This window comes from Rhinatrema bivittatum, chromosome 4 (assembly GCF_901001135.1).
Source record: "Rhinatrema bivittatum chromosome 4, aRhiBiv1.1, whole genome shotgun sequence".
NCBI classification, from domain to species: Eukaryota; Metazoa; Chordata; class Amphibia; order Gymnophiona; family Rhinatrematidae; genus Rhinatrema; species Rhinatrema bivittatum.
Genome location: NC_042618.1, coordinates 236,673,589 through 236,692,932, shown reverse-complemented (window position 1 = coordinate 236,692,932; position 19,344 = coordinate 236,673,589). Strand labels below are relative to the sequence as shown.

General features: G+C 40.1%; 1 protein-coding gene across 2 annotated transcripts in view; it reads right to left on the bottom strand.

Moving 5' to 3' along the window:
• The window catches only part of KDM5A (lysine demethylase 5A), a 331,505-nt gene that overhangs the window by 143,976 nt on the left and 168,185 nt on the right, over positions 1–19,344 (bottom strand). For both annotated transcript variants that reach the window (XM_029599940.1, XM_029599941.1), the window contains one exon: positions 616–735. In XM_029599940.1, the coding sequence (XP_029455800.1) occupies positions 616–735 (120 nt within the window). The remainder of the gene's footprint in view (positions 1–615; positions 736–19,344) is intronic.

Here is a 19,344-nt window from a genome sequence, read left to right as displayed (position 1 = left end):
CATGTCATAAAATGAGAAAGCTCTTTTGGGGACTTTATAGGAAGGCTTGTTTGATGAGCCATGCCTTAGCTTTTTTTTTTTTTCCCAGAAAGTGAACTAACATGGCTCGAGGCATAGGGGTAGTGGTACTTTGTTCAAAACATTTGGTGCATAGCAGTAGAAAGAATAAAGTCTTGCATAGGTCAATCTGGTGGAAGCTTGGAGAAAAGAAGAAAAAGATCTTTTCAGAGGAATGGAGATCTCTTGTGAAGTACAGGAGAAATAAAATTGTGAAAGATACTCAGGGGCCTGTCCATTAATTCAAAGATAAAGCATAGGGTTTTGAATTTTATCCTCCTTTTAATCCTATACACATCTTATGTAACATACTTGCAAGATACTTTCGTAATTGTTTTAGGTAACTGAATTCTGAACTCCTATGAAAGATGTGCAAATAGTCAGTACCTAAGGTTAAGAACTTAATGACTGAAACATGGGAGCAGTAGGGGCAAACTTGAGCTAATTCAATTATTTTGAATGGTTTAGTAAAAATAATGGATTTCTACAACCAACAGTTCAATATAAAAGATCCCTTTATTATAATTCTACGGTATGAGATTATATTAAAAAGCATACCCAGTCCGCAGTGCAGAAGTTCACGGCCTCTGCAAAGTTGTAGCCCTGGTTAAATCCAGAGTGATAAGCCCGGGGAAAGGTGACCACAAACTCACCAGCACATTGGTTGGTCCTATACACCTAATAATACAAGTCAGAGTTAGAAAAATTGTTTTAAAAAGCAATTAGTATACCATAGCCTAGCTAGATCTTTAAAAATACTTTATAAAAAAAATGGCTACACACATTAATTAAAAATACTCTTTTTCACAGCAATCTATAAAAATTAGGAAATAAGGGTTACAGTATGTGAACAGAGGGAGAAAGACAGGAGAGCTCATTTACAAAAGGACTATAAATGCCCAAATTATTTTCCTACCACAGAGGAATGGAATAGAAGAAACAATTACTTAAAACATCCCAATACACTCTTTGCTTAGATTTGGTTCATACTATAAAAGGTCAGCTGAATATATTCATCTGTCATATACTAAAATGAGAGCAACAAAGCCAGACATGTCATAGGAAGAAAAGCTGCAGATGGCACAAGAGGAAGCACAGTTAGCAATAGCAGATCAGTTACACCAGTTGAAAACTATCTTGCCTTGGCCGCAACAGCTGTAAAGTGGTTTGAATAGGCTTTGAAAATGGCTGGTAAACATTAAGAAACAAAACACTTTTAAACTCATGAACACAGCACAACATGTGAATTATACATCAGGTTTGTTACTTGACTCTCTTTGTTTTTGCACCTAAATACCCAATGGAGATCTGTTTTTGATTATTCGGAGTCCCTTGCATCTATATAGTAAGAAAGGAAAAGTTGCATAGTTCAAAGCAGACATCAAAGAAAATGACCAAAAGTTCTCTCCTGGGCCACTCATTTTTTGTCAGGCACTTTATATTAAAAAAATAAAATAAAATAAAATAAAAATCAGTCACCTAAGAAACAAACCAGATCACCAACACTATTTTCCCACATATTTTACATCTTTGATTAATCACTGTTTTTCCATTTGCTGGCAGCTTTGAAGCAGTTGTTTTTGAATACTTTTGTCCTGTAGTTTCATTGTTTTTTCCATGGAACTGTTTGTCAAATAAAATATTTTACATTACTAGAAACAAGATTTATATTTCTATGTATTGGTTAACTTGCCATGGTGGGTGGCAATCTATTACACTGGCCTACATTTAAAAAAAGGTTTTCTGCTGACCTAATTATTTTTGCTGATTTTACCCAAATGAAAGGTGCTGATTCCAAATATGAAGTCAAAAAATATGCAATACGTCAAATTTTTTCACAAATGAGAAATGTTTGATTAAAAATTATAAAGTCGAATATCAAGGGTAATAAGAAATTCTGAAGAAGCAATAGCATGTAATATATTTGTTTCATGCAAAAAACAAGTCAATCGTCTAGCCAAGAGAGCAATAGTTGTGCAAATTTTAATTGTTAGGGATGCTCTGGAATAGTTATGATCAGGGTTGTCACGCTGTAAATGCCAGCAGTAGTCTGCCATCATGTTTGTGACCTATAGCTGAGGGGAGATTTGGGTTCTGGATGGAAGATTTTGTCTTTGTGTTTATGCCTTTAATAATTACCATGAAGAAGTAGCAGCCATCAACATGGTTTTGGGGCTCTCGCCACACCATTGGAACTCCGAAGCTGAGACTTTTTCTCTGACCTTTAGTCCACTATCTCAGGTTTTCAACACATGTCCTGCACACTTTATGTGGTGCCCAAGGTTTGCCCTGGTCACCCGGTTTAACCCTGAAATATGCATGATAAGCTTTTCCTACAAAGTCAGATATATTTGTCCTTTGGGGGTTGTAAAACAACTACAAATGTAACAGAATATATCAGGATCATTCTGGCACCATCCACAAACTATTCAAGTGTTGGATGACATATTAAAAAAAAACAGATTTAACAGAGTTAAATTTGCTGCGACTTCTAAGCTTCTTGAACGACTAAATGCTGCCGGTTATCACGCTGCTTATAAGGCCATAAAATGCAGACATCAGCAGTTTTAAACTGTTTAATAAGCAGTCTTCCTATTGGTTATACCGATTGCATATTCAGCATGTCTTTCTGTCCATTAATTATCTTTTTGCGTACTCAGCATTTCTAAATAATAATGTTACGTTATTGCTATAAGAGTTTATGAGTAGAGAGCGTTTTGCGGAAAAACCGGATGTGACTGGAGGAAACTGATGTGATTTTTGGATTCAGCACACTAAAATACATAAAGATCACCTGTTATCTTGTAATCAGCAAAATTGATGTAGACCTGTGTTATTTATAATTATTTACTTTTATGTAGTTTGTTCTGTTGTAACATAGTAATGAAGGCAGAAAAGGAGCAAATGGTCTGTCCAGTCTGCCCAGTAAACTAATTAGTAACTGCCACTCTGTGCAGGTCACGCTCATGTTTCTCTTAAGGGAAGTACCTGTCGCTCCATGCAGTTATCCCCAAGCCTTATGATAATCCATAAAAATTTCCGCTAGCAACATTTTTTACTGGACGAGCATTTTTGAAAATTCAGTCAGTGCTGCTTGACGTGCTTTGCTTATGGACTTGGCAATAGAAGCAGTCCTGTGCTTTTCCCCTTATGTCTGCATATCAGTAACCCAGACTGTAAAAATTGGAGCCCCTTTGATTGCTGTCTAAATCCAATTCCCCTTTTTCCCCCTGCCATCTAAGCGGGAAAAATGTTGCAGTTGCATTAAAAGCATCAAGGCTTATTAGTTAAGAGTAGTAATCTACATGCCTTCTGCTAAGGATAGTAACTGCCACATCAGCAAGTTATCCCCCTAGACACTTTTCTTCATTTCTGTCCTCTAGCCTTTACAGATCCCTAAGTGTTTATTCCATGCCCCATTGAATTCTTTAACTGCTTGCGTCTTCACCACCTCCTCCGGAAGGGCATTCCAGGCATCCACCACCCTCTCTGTAAAGAAATATTTCTCGATGTTGGTTCTGAGTTGTCCCCCATAGAATTTCATTTCATGACCCCCTAGTTCAACTGTTTTCTTTCCAAAGGAAAACGTTCAAAATTTGTGCAAAATTAAAACCTTTTATGTATCTGAACATCTGTATCATATCTCCCCTGCACCTCCTCTCTTCCAGGGTATACATATTCAGATCCTTCAGCTTCTCCTCATAAGTCTTCAGATACAGACCCCACACCATTTTGGAGACCCTTCTCTGGACAGCTTCCATCCTGTCCATATCCTTTTCTGAGATAAGATCTCCAGAACTGAACACAATACTCCAGGTGAGACCTCACCAAGGACCTCACCAAAGACCTGTACAAGGGCATCATCATCTCTTTTTTCTTACTGGTTACTCCTCTCTCTATGCAGCCCAGCATTCTTCTGGCTTTAGCTATCGCCTTGTCATACTGCTTTGCCATCTTTTGATCACCAGACTATTACCCCAAGATCCCTCTCTCTGGGTCATGCACGTTTGTCTTTCACCCCCCATCACATACAGATCTTTCGGATTACCGCATTCCAGATTAATGGCTCTGCACGTCTTGGCATGTTTTGTGAACAGCTTAATATTGGCTTGAAAAAGCCTTGGAAGGTGGAATAGAATTCCTGAATTAAAGGAAATTTAATTTAAATTAAATTAATGAGTGCAGACAAAAGCACTAGAGAAATGATAGATGCACTGAAATGGTATTTATTGTGCTGAAACAAGCCTCATGGAAATTTGTTTTCACTCCAGCCTGTTTCTATTGCTTGGATATAGTTGTTTCTCCATTGACAAGCAGGGTTGAATTTAGGTATGACACACGGATGGCATCATCCAACGGTGCTGAACAGATTCCTCTGAGCTCAGTAGGGCTTTTGTACCACAGAGCATGTGTGGGAGCTCCTGCACATGTACTGCCTCAAGAGCCCCTCAGTTATATTTTGTATGCACTACCATCCAGCCATCTAACTCTCTCCTTTTGGACAGTTTCACTAAGATTCTGTAGAGTTTATCCCCTCTTTTTTCATATTGCTGCTTTGGCATCCCTTTAACAGCACTTTTCAGTGCTATAAAAAAAAAAAATTACTAAAGGAAAGATGCCTGGACCCAAGAAGTCCACCATTAATGGTTTCAAGGATTGCATCAGAGGACGAAAAATGTCTATCACGGATGGACACCGTCTGTCCTACATGTGTCTGTGTTTATACCTTGACCCCTCTAACTATTGTAGTTGTGGCTGGATGCCCTACAGAACTCAGAAGAACCTGGTCTACAAAACAGTTGAGCTCTGGGGCTGTCTCTGAGCTCACTGTCATCTGTGGGCTTCATGAGGGGTGAGTCTAGCAGGGAATCTAAATCCAGGATTCATCCAGTTATAGACGTATCAGTCAAGTGGCTCAAAGAAACATTGAGCTTCAAATGGAGCTCAAAAAGCAGGTATGGGGCCCCACAGTGCCATTGGTGCAGAACTCCAATGCATCGACTAAGCAGAAGCTTTCTGTTTCCATTAAGCCAAACGCCTCAGTACCAGTGACACATACACATTCAGCAGGATCAGCACTGAAGTCAAAGGACTTTGAGCAATTGGCACTATTTGAGTATTGGGACTCTGTGAAGTTGGCGCCATTGAAGCACAAGGTGTCAGTGCAATCAGCACTATTGGTGCAGTAGAGCCTGGTGCTATCAACCCATCCAGGCCAGACAACCATATTGCAATAACTGGCTCCAGCAGCACCATCAATATCTATACACCAGGCGCCAGAGGAGATACTGCCCTCGGCGAAATCATCGCGGGAACCTTAAGAGTAAGCGCAGGCCCAAAACAAAGAGCCTGTGTGTTTGTGAGGCAGCCTGCATGCATCCATGAGTGTGTGAATGAACATGTATGTGAGAGAGCCAGTGTGTGTGAGATCATAGGTATGTGTATAAGAGAGGGAGTGTGTGAGAGAATGAACGCGTGTGAGCGCGCATGTGTGAAAGACAGCACGCCTGTGTGTAAGCGTGAGAACTTATATATCATGCATAGGCTCTCATGTATATACACACACACATACACAATGAGAGAGAAAACAAACGTGTGTGTATGTGAGAGAAAGACACCAGGAATGGAGAACAGATTTTTTATTCTTTAGTGGTTTTAATTCTTGGGTGTTTGATATTTCTGCAATTCTGAAATAATTTATTAGTGTTATGGGAAATTTAACACTCCCACCCGCACGGACACCGGCGCCAATATACCTGCCATTGTCTCTGCAACATCACTGGAGGATGCATGTCTTTCAGCCAGTGGAAGAATTCTGAAATAATTTATTAGTGTTTTGGGAAATTTAACACTTTTTAATTATTGGGTGTTCTAGTCAAATGTGGAATAGTCGTCTAGTGGTTCTATTCATCAGATGTGGAGAAGTAGCCTAGAGGTTAGGGCAGTGGGCTGTGAATCACGAGAAGCTTGGGTGCAAATCCCACTGCTACTCCTTGTGACTTGAGAAGATAGCGGCAAGAAAATTGTTTTATTTATAGAAGGAAATTCTTTTGGTGTAATACCCTAGACTTGAAAGAAATATATATTTTTTAAGGTAACCATAGGAAGTTCACCCAAAATCTTGGGAAAGTTCATAATCCTGAGATTAGGTCTGCGAGAAGTATTCCCCAGAAATTCAAACCTGCGAGATAAACCTCCATTGCCTCAGGTACTAACTTAGCCTCTAGGCTACTTCTTCACATCTGATGAATAGAAACGCTAGACGACTACTCCACATTTGACTAGAACACCCAATACCGGGCAACAATGAAAGTGTTACTGACCTAAAAAGGTCCTACTCTGTAGTATCTTGATGTGCTGAACACGAATATGACCATGAAAAGTTTTTATTGGCTCTCGTTTTGAAGATATTTAATATAGTTCACTTTCTAGTCATGTAAATTTATCCAGTAGGACTGTAAATAAGCCTAGAATGATGTAATATTGTATCATATTGCATAATACCATCATGCACACATCATCCAGAGTTTATTACATCATTTTCTGATGCAATGCAGTTCTACTGCCATGCTACTGCTGAGTAAGCTGACGTCAGCAGTGTACTATATGAAGCCCAGTCAGAAAGGGTGAGCATTTGAAATATTCATGCTAGCTGACTACTGCTGGACACTCCGCAGAGATGCTCTCAAACAGGTGTACAAGAGACAAGCAAAGAAATCTAAGACGTAGTCTATGACTTCATTTTTCAAATGGTATTAATCATAGGTCTCCTACCATTGGCATACAATTCAAGATGTAATTATATTATTGCATATTACAAAAAAACTAGAGCCAATTTTGCATTTTCACAGTCACATTCATGTTTAGCGCATGGAAATTTATAAGAATTGACTAATTTCATTTCAGTAACATGACTTTTGTGAAAATGTGTTGCTCAGTGAGCTATTGGTATACAGTTCACGATGTAATTATATTATTGCATATTACAAAAAAACTAGAGCCAATTTTGCATTTTCACAGTCACATTCATGTTTAGCACATGGAAATTTATAAGAATTGACTAATTTCATTTCCGTAACATGACTTTTGTGAAAATTTGTTGCCCAGTAAATTTCCCAAAACACCAATAAATTATTTCAGAATTGCAGAAATATCAAACACCCAATAATTAAAACTACTAAGGAATAAAAAAAATCTGTTCTCCATTCCTGGTGTCTCTCTCTCACATACACACACATTTGTTCTCTCTCTCTCCCTCCCTCACACACACATATGTTCATTGTCTCCCTCCCTCACACACACATATATATATTCGTTCTCTCCCTCCCTCACACACTCGCCAATGCTCTCACTAACACTCCCATATACACACACCCTCTCTCTCTCTCACATACACACACATTGGGTGTGAGCCTGTGTCTGTTTATATATATACATGAGAGCCTGTGTGTGATATATAAGTGCTCACATGCTTACAAAAGGCGTGCTCTCTCTCACACATGCCCTAATGCCTGCAATAACGCCATAACGCATGCAATAAATACCACATCACGAAATGCATAATCAAATTTGAAAATGTTATTCAAGTGGGAGGAGTTTGGGCAGAGAAAATGGAAATGGGGGCTGGTTAATGCTGCATGTGATAACTTAATGCACACTATTGTGCAATTTAACGCCGGAAACAATGGCATCTTTCTTGAGTATTATGCTTGCAATAGCTGTGGCGTTACAGCTGAAATGGGATTTATCGCAAATCTTGTTTCAGGAGGGAGAGGGGGGAGAGAGAGAAAAAGCATGCCTCCTCAGAGAGTCACTGGTTTTTAAACTCTTTATACCACTGTAAGAAGGGGGCATTACGATCTTGGGTCAGGTTTGTGGGGTGAATTGGGTTTGTGTATCAAGCTAGGTAGAGAGAACATGGTACAAATCTTTTCTTTCAACTTTCATCCCTTCAAATCACATTAAATCTTCACTGATGGTAACTGTGCTGTTCGTATGTATGACTGTGTATGTATGAAAAACTGGCCCCCAGAACCCACTCCACCCCACAAACCTCACCCCATGTTACTAGTGGCCCCTCTTACAGTGGTATAAAAAGTTTAACTGTTTGGTGAGCCTCTACAGAGTCTCTCTCTCTCTCTCTAGCAGCCCAAATCATAAAATGCAATAAAAGCCTGTCAGTAATGCTGTGTGATAAACTTAACTTGCATTACTATGCAATGTGGTACCAGGAAAATTTGCCTAACCACACCCCTTTTTTATTGCAGGCGCTATTATTGCTATATTTATCACAAAATGATGAATCTAGGCCTTAAACTGTAAGTCCTCAGAGGTACCTGAATGTAATCCACTTTGAAACGTCTGCAAAGTGGAATATAAATCAAATAAATGTTTAGAAATATTTATTCTTTTTATTAGTATGGTTTTTTACTATTATGATTCATGATTTAAATTTATTTATTTTATTGTTTGATGTTTTATGAGGAATGGTAATGTTGTACTGCATACAGCATATGGCTTGTTGCAATTTCCAGTTCAGTTTTGGTCTGCACATTTCTATTTATGCTGTATGGTCTCTTTATTCTGTTTTTGTACAATCTATTTTGTATAATCTATAAGGTATTAAATATCATCTGAATAAGATCTTGTAACCATTTTCTAAAACTGTTGATGCAATGCTGTCAAATGATTTAAAAAATTGTTTTGCTGGGTGGCTAGAACTGGCCAGGGCTTTCTTTATTGCATTTAGGACCTTTTCTTGTAATGTCTTATAGCCACATTGCCAAATACAGTTAACTATCAGGCTAAGGTATGCACTGTCTAGGGGTGTACTCTACTTCTTGATTATTTAGATAAAATTTGACATTTGTGTTGGAGGCTTGTTGGCTCAATTCGTCTGGTGATGTGAGATTTAGGGATGAACAACTGATAAAAAATGAAAATATCATCTTTTTATTCTGTAGATGCAGCATTTCTATATCTAGAGAATGTGTATTTCTATATTTCTAAGGCCAGCACTAAAGTGGTTTGGGGGAGAACAGGGAGAGTGCTAAGATTAGGGGGAGAGATAAAATGCGTCCACTACCGCTAATCCATATCAATCTGAGGAGTGGGGTGTTTGCCCTTCTCCTTTCCTCTCAATCTGAATTCCTTATCCTTCATGCCCAAGGAGCAAGGATCAGTTGCAGCAAGGTTGAGGGGGCTTGATCAGTGATTTTCACAAAGGGCACTGTGTTTGCCCTAGAGCCAGCCCTGGTTGGTCTACTGTATGCATTTTGGCTGCTACCATTAGCAGGCAAAACAATTCAAAAGGTGATACAGGAACAAATGGAAATGATACTCATTGCTACAGCCTGGCCCAGACAAGTGTGATTCTCCAAACTGGTCTAACTCTCGATACATCCTCCAATTTATCTTTTGTCGTGAAGACTTATGTCATTCCCCCCTCCCATCTCGGATGATCTAAATATTGTATTGTCTCCCCCTATTCATTCGACTGTGTATGTTTGTATTGTACCCTGCTCTTGAATGATCTATATATTATATTGCCTCCCCTATTCATTCGACTGTGTATATTTATATTGTACCCTGTCCTGAACGTAGGAAGGGCGGGTAAAAAATGCCTTTAAATAAATTAAACAATTCAATTAGGATCTTGCCATTGCTCCTCACCTAGGAAGGAGACCAGCTACATCATCCCAATCTACATAGAAACATAGAAATGACAGCAGAAGAAAACCAAATGGCCCATCCAGTCTGCCCAGCAAGCTTTCACACTTTTTTCTCTCTCTTGCTCATACTTATCTGTTACTCTTGGTATTTAGTAACCTTTTGGTTTTATTTCCCATCCACCCCCGCCATTAATGTAACCTTTTGGTTCTATTTCCCTTCCACCTCTGCCATTAATGTAGAGAGCAGTGCTGGAACTGCTTCTAAGTGAAGTATCTAGCTTAATTGGTTAGGGGTAGTAACCGCTGCAATATGCAAGCTACTCCCACACTTATTTGTTTACCCAGCCTGTGCAATTCAGTCCTTGTTGGTTGTTATCTGAATATAAATCCTCTTTTATTCATTCCCCCCCGCCGTTGAAGCAGAGAGCAACTCTGGATATGTATTGAAAGTGAAGTATCAGGCTTGTTTGGTTTGGAGTAGTAACCGCCGTAACATGCAAGCTACACCCATTCTTATTTGTTTACCCAGACTGTGTAGTTCATTCCTTGTTGGTTGTTGTCTGAATATAAAATCATCTTTTCTTCATTCCCCCCTGCCGTTGAAGCAGAGAGCTACACTGGATATGCATTGAAAGTGAAGTATCAGGCTTGTTTGGTTTGGGGTAGTAACCGCCTTAACAAATAAGCTACTCCCTGCTTTTTTGTGAATGCAAAATCTTTTATCCACATTTCCTCTTGCCGTTGAAGCATAGAGCACTGTCGGAGTCGCATTACCGTGTGTATGTCTATTGAGTAAGGGTATTATCGCTAGATATTAGCTGTCTTTCCCGCAAGCCACCCTCTCTTCATTCACATCCTCTAGACTTTATGGATCCACAGTGTTTATCTCACACCCCTTTGAAGTCCTTCACAGTTTTGGTCTTCACCACTTCCTCCGGAAGGGCGTTCCAGGCATCCACCACCCTCTCCGTGAAGAAATACTTCCTGACATTGGTTCTGAGTCTTCCTCCTTGGAGCTTCAAATCGTGACCCCTGGTTCTGCTGATTTTTTTCCAACAGAAAAGGTTTGTCATTGTCTTTGGATCATTAAAAACTTTCAAGTATCTGAAAGTCTGTATCATATCACCTCTGTTCCTCATAAGTCATTCGATGAAGACCCTCCACCTTTTTCGTCACCCTTCTCTGGACCGCCTCCATCCTGTCTCTGTCCCTTCAGAGATACGGTCTCCAGAACTGAGCATAGTACTCCAGGAGAGGCCTCACCAAGGATCTGTACAAGCGGATAATCACTTCCCTTTTCTTACTCTATATACCTCTCTCTATGCAGCCCAGCATTCTTCTGGCTTTAGCTATCCCTTGTCACATTGTTTCCCTGACTTCAGATCATTTGACACTATCACCCCAAGGTCTCTCTCCTGCTCCGTGCACATCAGCCCTTCACCCCCTCATCGAATACAGTTCTTTCAGATTTCCGCACCCCATATGCATGACTCTGCACTTCTTGGCACTGAATCTCAGCTGCCATATATTCGACCACTTTTCCAGCTTCCTTAAATCCCGTCTCATTCTTTCCACTCCTTCCGGCGTGTCCATTCTGTTGCAGATCTTAGTGTCATCCGCAAAAAGACAAACCTTACCTTCTATCTCGTCCGCTATGTTGCTCATATAGATATTGAACAGGACCGGTCCCAATACCGATCCTTGTGGCACTCCACTTAACACCGCTCTCTCTTCAGAGTAAGTTCCATTTACCATCACACATTGCCTTCTGTCTGTCAACCAGTTTGCAATCCAGGCCACCACCTTGGCACTCACTCCTAAGCTTCTCATTTTACTCACCAGCCTCCTGTGCGGGACCGTATCAAAAGCTTTGCTGAAATCCAAGTAGATGTCAGCATGCTCTTCCTCTATCCAATTCCCTAGTCACCCAGTCAAAAAAGTCTAACAGATTTGTCTGATAGGATCTTCCCCTGGTGAATCCATGCTGCCTCTGGTTCAGCAATTCTCCCAACTGTAGATAGTTCACTATTCTTTCTTTCAGCAGCGACTCCATTACTTTTCCCACCACCGAGGTGAGGCTAACCGGTCTGTAGTTACCAGCCTCCTCTCTGCTCCCAATCTTGTGAAGTGGGACCACCACCGCTCTTCTCCAATCTCTCGGCACCACTTCTGTTTCCATGGATCTATTGAACAGGTCACTCAGCGGAGCCGCCAGCACATCTCTGAGCTCTTTCAGTATCCTGGGATGAACCTCATCAGGTCCCATGGCTTTTTCCACTTTCAGTTTCCCCAGCTCTTCCCATACATTCTCTACTGTAAATGGAGTTACATCTACTCCACTCCCCTCCGGTTTCTTTTTAACTAACAACGGTCCTTTCTCCAGGGTCCTCTTTAGTGAACACCGAACTGAACTATTTATTTAATATTTCTGCCATTTCTTCGTCTCTCTCCACACATTGATCTTTTCCACCTTTCAATTTCACTATACCACTTTGGACTTTTCTCCTTTCTCAGATGTATCTGAAAAATGTTTGTCACCTCGCTTTACCTCTGGCAATCCTTTCTTCTGCTTGACTTTTTGCCTTCTTGATTACTTTCTTCGTCTCCCTCAGTTCCAACAGATAATTCTTCTTTGTGCTCCTCCCTTTGGGATCCTTTATATTTCTTGAACGCTGTTCTTTTAGCCTTTATTTTGTCAGCTACCTCCTTTGAAAACCAGATAGGTTTCATTTTTCTTTTACTTTTCTTTACTTTTCTAACATATAGATTAGTTGCCTTGGTAATTGCTCCTTTTAGTTTGGTCCACTGTTGTTCCACATCTCTCTCGTTCTCCCAACCTTCAAGTTCTTCCTCCAGGTACTTCCCCATTTCATCAAAGTCCGTGTTTTTGAACTGCAAAACTCGGGTCTTCGTGCTTCTTCTCCGTATCCTTTGTTTGACATGAAACTGTACCGTTTGATGATCACTGGTGCTGAGGTGGGCCCTCACCTGGACATCAGAGACATTATCTCCATTAGTGAGCACTAAATCGAGTATAGCTCCCTCTCTTGTGGGTTCCATTACCATTTGTTTGAACAAAGCCCCTTGCAGGGCATCCACTATTTCTCTACTATTGTTAGATTCTGCAGAAGGGATACTCCAGTCTACATCCGGCATATTATAGTCTCCAACGATCACCACTTCTCCCTTCTTTCCCATCTTTTGGATGTCTTCAACCAGATCTCTGTCATGCTCTTCCTTTTGGATTTGGAGGCCTGTAGACCACTCCAATATAAATGGATGCCCCATCATCTTTTTTAAGGTCGGCCCATAGTGCTTCTTCATTGCCCCATCTTCCTTGCAGCTCAGATGCTTGGATATTGTTGCTGACAAAGTGCCACTCCTCCCCCTTTCCTATCCTCTCTGTCCTTCCTTAACAAGTTATAGCCTGGTATTGCCACCTTGAAAGTGGTATTTTTAGTGGCAATCGTTTCAGTGAGAAGGATAAGTGAGTTACAAGCTTTGGTCTCTTACTCACCTTATCTGTAGTTTTTTCACAATAGGGTGGTGGCTATGTACTCACCCCTAATTTCTTCTGAAAGTTGTACTTATGTTCCACATCAATAGAGCTATCGTCTTACTGACATTTTTTCTAAAACCACACACAAGGGTGAGAAAGCCCTTCATTCATTGGACTATAAGAGGGCTATAACTTACTATCTTCAAAGAACAACCGCAATGGCAAGTGTGCCATCTCTTTGTCTCTTATGACACCAATAGATGGGCAAGGTAGTGACTAAATAGACTGTCGAACTGGTTAGCGAGTTGCTTTGCACATTACTGTACATTGTCTAGCTTCCAGATCATGAACTCAAGTGAAGGCCATGGCGATTTCTGTTGCTCATCTTAGGGCCATCTCCATTGAGGGCATCTGTAAAGCTGCATCTTGGTCATCTGTACACACCTTCACATCCCATTACTGTCTAGACAGTCTTTCAAAGAGACAGCAACTTTGGGCAGGCAATTTTATATAATCTGTTCACCTAGCAGTCCACTCTCTATGGGGGAGCCAAGGTACTCTCTGTGCGTGCTCTGCAACCTAACCCTAAGCTTGGGGCTCCCCATGTGTGTGAGTTTGCTTATCATAAACAGGGTTCTCCATAGACAGCAGAATCAATTAGCCATGCTTAATACCTGTCCACCTCCCTGGAGAATTGACTATAGAGTTAAAGCTAAATTCTATAATGGACTGAGGGGCTCACCAGGTAGCACTAATGCGGGAACTCAGTGGAGTAAAAGCTCTACAGAGCTCAAAGAGAGGGGTCCTTTCGGCCCCGGATGATGTCACCCATATGTCATGGCTAACACATCCTGCTGTCTACGAAGAACCCCATTTACAATAAGCAAACTCACTTTTTTTGAGATGGTGCCAAACATTATCTTGTGATATTATTAGAAGCAGAGAAGTGCCTACTGGTATCAGTTTTTTTTTACAATTTAAGAGGCAATCAGCAAATATACAATTCTCCCCAAGAAAGAATGGTGCTAAAACCATACTAAACAAATGTCAAAGCAGAAAAAAAATTGCTTTTAGGTACTGCATAGCCAACAATCTTCTATCCTTCTGCAGAGTTGCCTAAGATATGCAGATATTTGAAATGTTACCAGAAAAGCAATAAGCATGCCAAGCTTTTAAATTTAAGAATAATTTTCTTTCTATATATCCTCTGGCAGATATGTCAAAATTCCTGAGTCTGTGCCTAACATTCAACACCTGGGACCTGCCACTGGCTAAGGGCAGAGTTCAGTTGTGGCCAGCCCTGGGCAGTTCCCTGTTCCTGGCCAAATAGAAAAGGACAGGCTGGAGGAAGGATGGGGTGAGCAAAGAAATGCAAATCTAAGTGAAAAAGGTTAAAAAAAAAAAAAAAAGTATTCTAGTCTCATAAATGACCAAGCTGATTAAGCGCTAACTGTTACCAAGTCTTAAAGGTATTAGATTGCAATCCCAGAAAGAAATGTTTTTATAACCAATTGGTGTTAAAAGTAAATAATCCTTCTTGCGAATCACTTGTGCAAAGAAAATGCAAAAAAAGGGTAACTTATAATGCTTGGTATACAAGCTTGTCTGGGAAGCTATAAATAGACCCGCAGAGGAGTTGTGCCCAAAAGCATTTGCTCCATCTGGACCTATTGCTTACGTTTAGCCTTACTATGCCAATCTAGAAGAACTTGTAATTGCACAACCATATAATATTTTATTACATTAGGACCCCTAGATCTTTATAGGGTTTAGTCTGAAATAGCACAGATCTCACCACTTTGGGAATATAAATTTCCAGATGAACCCCAACATTTTCTTTTGCAGTATTTAAGTATCCAGAATCTGTACCAGCAAAGTCTGAAATAAGGAACACAAATGAGGAAGCCACAACATTTTAACTGCTACAATCCTACCTATAGTCAAGAGAGCTGCAATTGTGACCAGGCCTCAAACTCTTGTGAGAAATTCTTAGAGTGGAATATAATTCAAAAAGAGAGTTTTTCCCAGGCCATCATGATTTTAACCCCCAAATATCTATTACAATCTTTGGCCCACTTAAAGGAATACTTCTCTTTCAGATGTAGCGTGAACTGGGATGAAAGATTAATATTTAATATTTCTTATTTGTCCATGTGCATCTTAAATCCAGAAACCCACCCAAAATCTTTTACTTAACCAAAAATGTTAATGACAACATAGATTAACCCAAACGAACATAAGGTCATCAGCAAACAAGGACATTTTATATTCCATACAACCTGAATTTAAAACCCTTGATATCAGTATTCTATCTAATCCTCTCAGCGAAATGTTCCATAACCAACATAAAAAGCAGGCATGACAATGGGCACACCCCTGCCGAATGTTCCGCCCAATTGTGAAAAAATGTGAGTACTCACCATTGACTTTAATATATGCCATAGGGATTGTATACAATTTACGAACCAAGTGATGAAATTAGAGCCTATTCTCATTTTCTTTTTTTCAAAACTTTGAACTTAAAGGACCAGGGTAACCTGTTGAAAACTTTCTCAGCATCGCCTGTAAAAAGGTTTGAAGGCATTCCCTGTTACTTAGCTACCAAATCAGATTTAATACACAATGAATATTGTCAGCAACTTGCCTACCGGAATCCTGAATGATCTTCATGAGCTAAATCGAGGCCAATCTGCATAATCTCAATGTTAAAATTTTTGCCAGTAATGTAATATCTAAATCTAATAGAGATTGGTCAGTATGATCCAAGAAGTGTACAATCCTTTCCCTTCTTGGGTATTATTGTAATTCCTGCTAAATTCATAGAGGGTGGTAAGCCACCTTCCCCAAGTAACGCATTAAATATCTGAGTTAAGGGACCCAGCAGAAGATTTTTCTAATTTTAGGCTCAAAATAGCTTGAAAAACTTCAAAATTTAGTAATTTCTTTATTCAGCCTCTCTTGTACTGCTTGTGGTACCTGAGGCACAGTAACAGATTGCAAATACAGATTCCAAATTCTCTCTACAGAGAGAATGGTGTTAAGTGGAGTGCCACAGGGATCGGTGTTGGGACCGGTTCTGTTCAACACATTTGTGAGTGATATTGCGGAAGGGACAGAAGATAAAGTTCGTCTATTTGTGGATGATACTAAGATCTGCAACAGAGTGGACACACCAGAAGGAGTAGAGAGAATGAGACGGGATTTAAGGAAGCTGGAAGAGTGGTTGAAGATATGGCAGCTGGGATTCAATGCCAAGAAGTGCAGAGTCATGCATATGGGGTGTGGTAACCTGAAAGAACTGTATTTGTTGGGGGCTGAAGGGCTGATGTGCACGGAACAGAAGAGAGACCTTGGAGTGATGGTGGCTTATGACTTGAAGTTGGCGAAGCAATGTGACAGGGCGATAGCTAAAGCCAGAAGAATGCTGGTCTGCATAGAGAGTGGAATATCTAGTAAGAAAAGGGAAGTGATAATTCCCATGTACAGGTCCTTGGTGAGGCTTCACCTGGAGTACTGTGTTCAGTTCTGGAGACCGTATCTCAAAAGCGACAGAGACAGGATGGAGGCGGTCCAGAGAAGGGCAACCAAAATGGTGGGTGGTCTCTATCAAATTACTTATGAGGAGAGGTTGAAGGACCTGAAAATGAATACCCTGGAGGAGAGGAAGAGCAGGGGTAATATGATACAGACCTTCAGATACTTGAAAGGTTTTAATGATTCATGTTCAACAACAGACCTATTCCATTGGAAACAATTTAGTAGAACTAGGGGTCACGATTTGAAACTCCAGGGAGGAAGACTTAGAACCAATGTCAGGAAATATTTCTTCACGGAGAGGGTGGTGGATACCTGGAATGACCTTCCAGAGGAAGTGGTGAAGACTAAAACCGTGAAGGATTTCAAAGGGATATGGGAAAAACACTGTGGATCCCTAAAGGCTAGAGGATAGGAATGAATGAAAAGAAGCATGGGGGTAGTGGGCCTGGGGTAACCTGTACAGAGCGGCAATTACTACCCTTAACAGAATCGTGGGGGTTAACCTGCATGGAGTGGCATTTACTACCATGGGAAGCTTGCTGGACAGACTGGATGGACCATTTGGTCTTTTTCTGCCGTCATTACTATGTTACTATATATGTTTCAAATCTATCGCAGCCCCACTAATTGAAATATTGGGCAAATCGATCACAAATCTCTGCATTCCCTAATAGTGGAGTCTCTTGTCTACTTTTAATAAAGACAATACGATTCAGAGATAACTGTTTCTTCAGTTTCAAAGCCAGCAATCTGCTTGCCTTATTGCGATATACAAAATATTGCTGATATATTAAATTCAAATGGTGGGCAAAATCCTCAGCATATAGGGAACATAATTTATTTCTATTGACTCTCAATTGTCTTAAGAGTATCAGGGTTCAGAGATTATGTAATTGTGATTTAAGTAACCTCTGTAAATTGGTGCCAATATATGGTTTTTCTTAACAACCCAAGCAATCAGCTTTCCCCGAATAACCACTAAGACTGTCCCAAACCATCTATGGTAAAGATTCCCCATTGTTATTAAGCTGCAAATAATCCAAAATATCCCAATGTATTTGTTGGCAAATTTTAGTATCATTTAATTAACTATTGTTAAACCACCAAAAGTGGCTGCCTAAGTCTCTCTGGACAGGATGAAAATCTAACTATATTGGGGCATAAGAACATGCCATACTGGGTCAGACCAAGGGTCCATCAAGCCCAGCATCCTGTTTCCAACAGTGGCCAATCCAGACCATAAGAACCTGGCAAGTACTCAAAAACTAAGTCTATTCCATGTTACTGTTGCTTGTAATAGCAGTGGTTGTCAACTTAATTAATAGCAAGTAATGGACTTCTCCTCCAATAACTTATCCAATCCTTTTTTAAACACAGCTATACTAACTGCACTAACCACATCCTCTGGCAACAAATTCCAGAGTTTAATTGTGCGTTGAGTGAAAAAGAACTTTCTCCGATTAGTTATAAATGTGCCACATGCTAACTTCATGGAGTATCCCCTAGTCTTTCTATTATCTGAAAGAGTAAATAACCGATTCACATCTACCCGTACTAGACCTCTCATGATTGTAAACACCTCTATCACATCCCCCCTCAGCCGTCTCTTCTCCAAGCTGAAAAGTCCTAACCTCTTTAGTCTTTCCTCATAGGGGAGCTGTTCCATTCCCCTTATTTTGGTAGCCCTTCTCTGTACCTTCTCCATCGCAATTATATCTTTTTTGAGATACGGTGACCAGAATTGTACACAGTATTTAAGGTGCGGTCTCACCATGGAGCGATACAGAGGCATTATGACATTTTCCATTTTATTCACCATTCCCTTTCTAATAATTCCCAACATTCTGTTTGCTTTTTTGACTGCCGCAGCACACTGAACCGACGATTTCAATGTGCTAGCCACTATGACGCCTAGATCTCTTTCTTGGGTAGTAGCACCCAATATGGAACCTAACATTGTGTAACTATAGCATGGGTTATTTTTCCCTATATGCATCACCTTGCACTCATCCACATTAAATTTCATCTGCCATTTCGATGCCCAATTTTCCAGTCTCACAAGGTCTTCCTGCAATTTATCACAATCTGCTTGTGATTTAACTACTCTGAACAAGCGATATTACCTATTTCAGTGAGGTTATCCCAAAATCATTTCCTTATCCACCAAGAAATAATTTAATATAGAGAAGGAATTATGAGGTTTAGAAAAGAAAGTGTAATCCTGCCTAGATAGATTTACCATTCACCAAACATCAATAAGATTCAATTTCAAAACCAGAATTTTTCAATTTCAGTGTTATGCACGGCCCGCCAAATTATCTATAGGCAAGGACCTAGTAATACAGAAATCCCACCCAATAACATGTTGGTTACTTTTCTGGAAGGACATTTCACTTAAAAGATCAAAGAATTTGTTCTGTTCATTATTAGGGACATAAATATTTAATACTGTATACAACAGAGAGTCAAGCTTCATTTTAACCATAATAAATCTATCCTCTTTATCTTTCCTTATATCCTGGTGTGAAGGGTGGCATAGATGTGAGCCCTTTGTGCTGCGGTGTAGTTGATAAGCCTCGT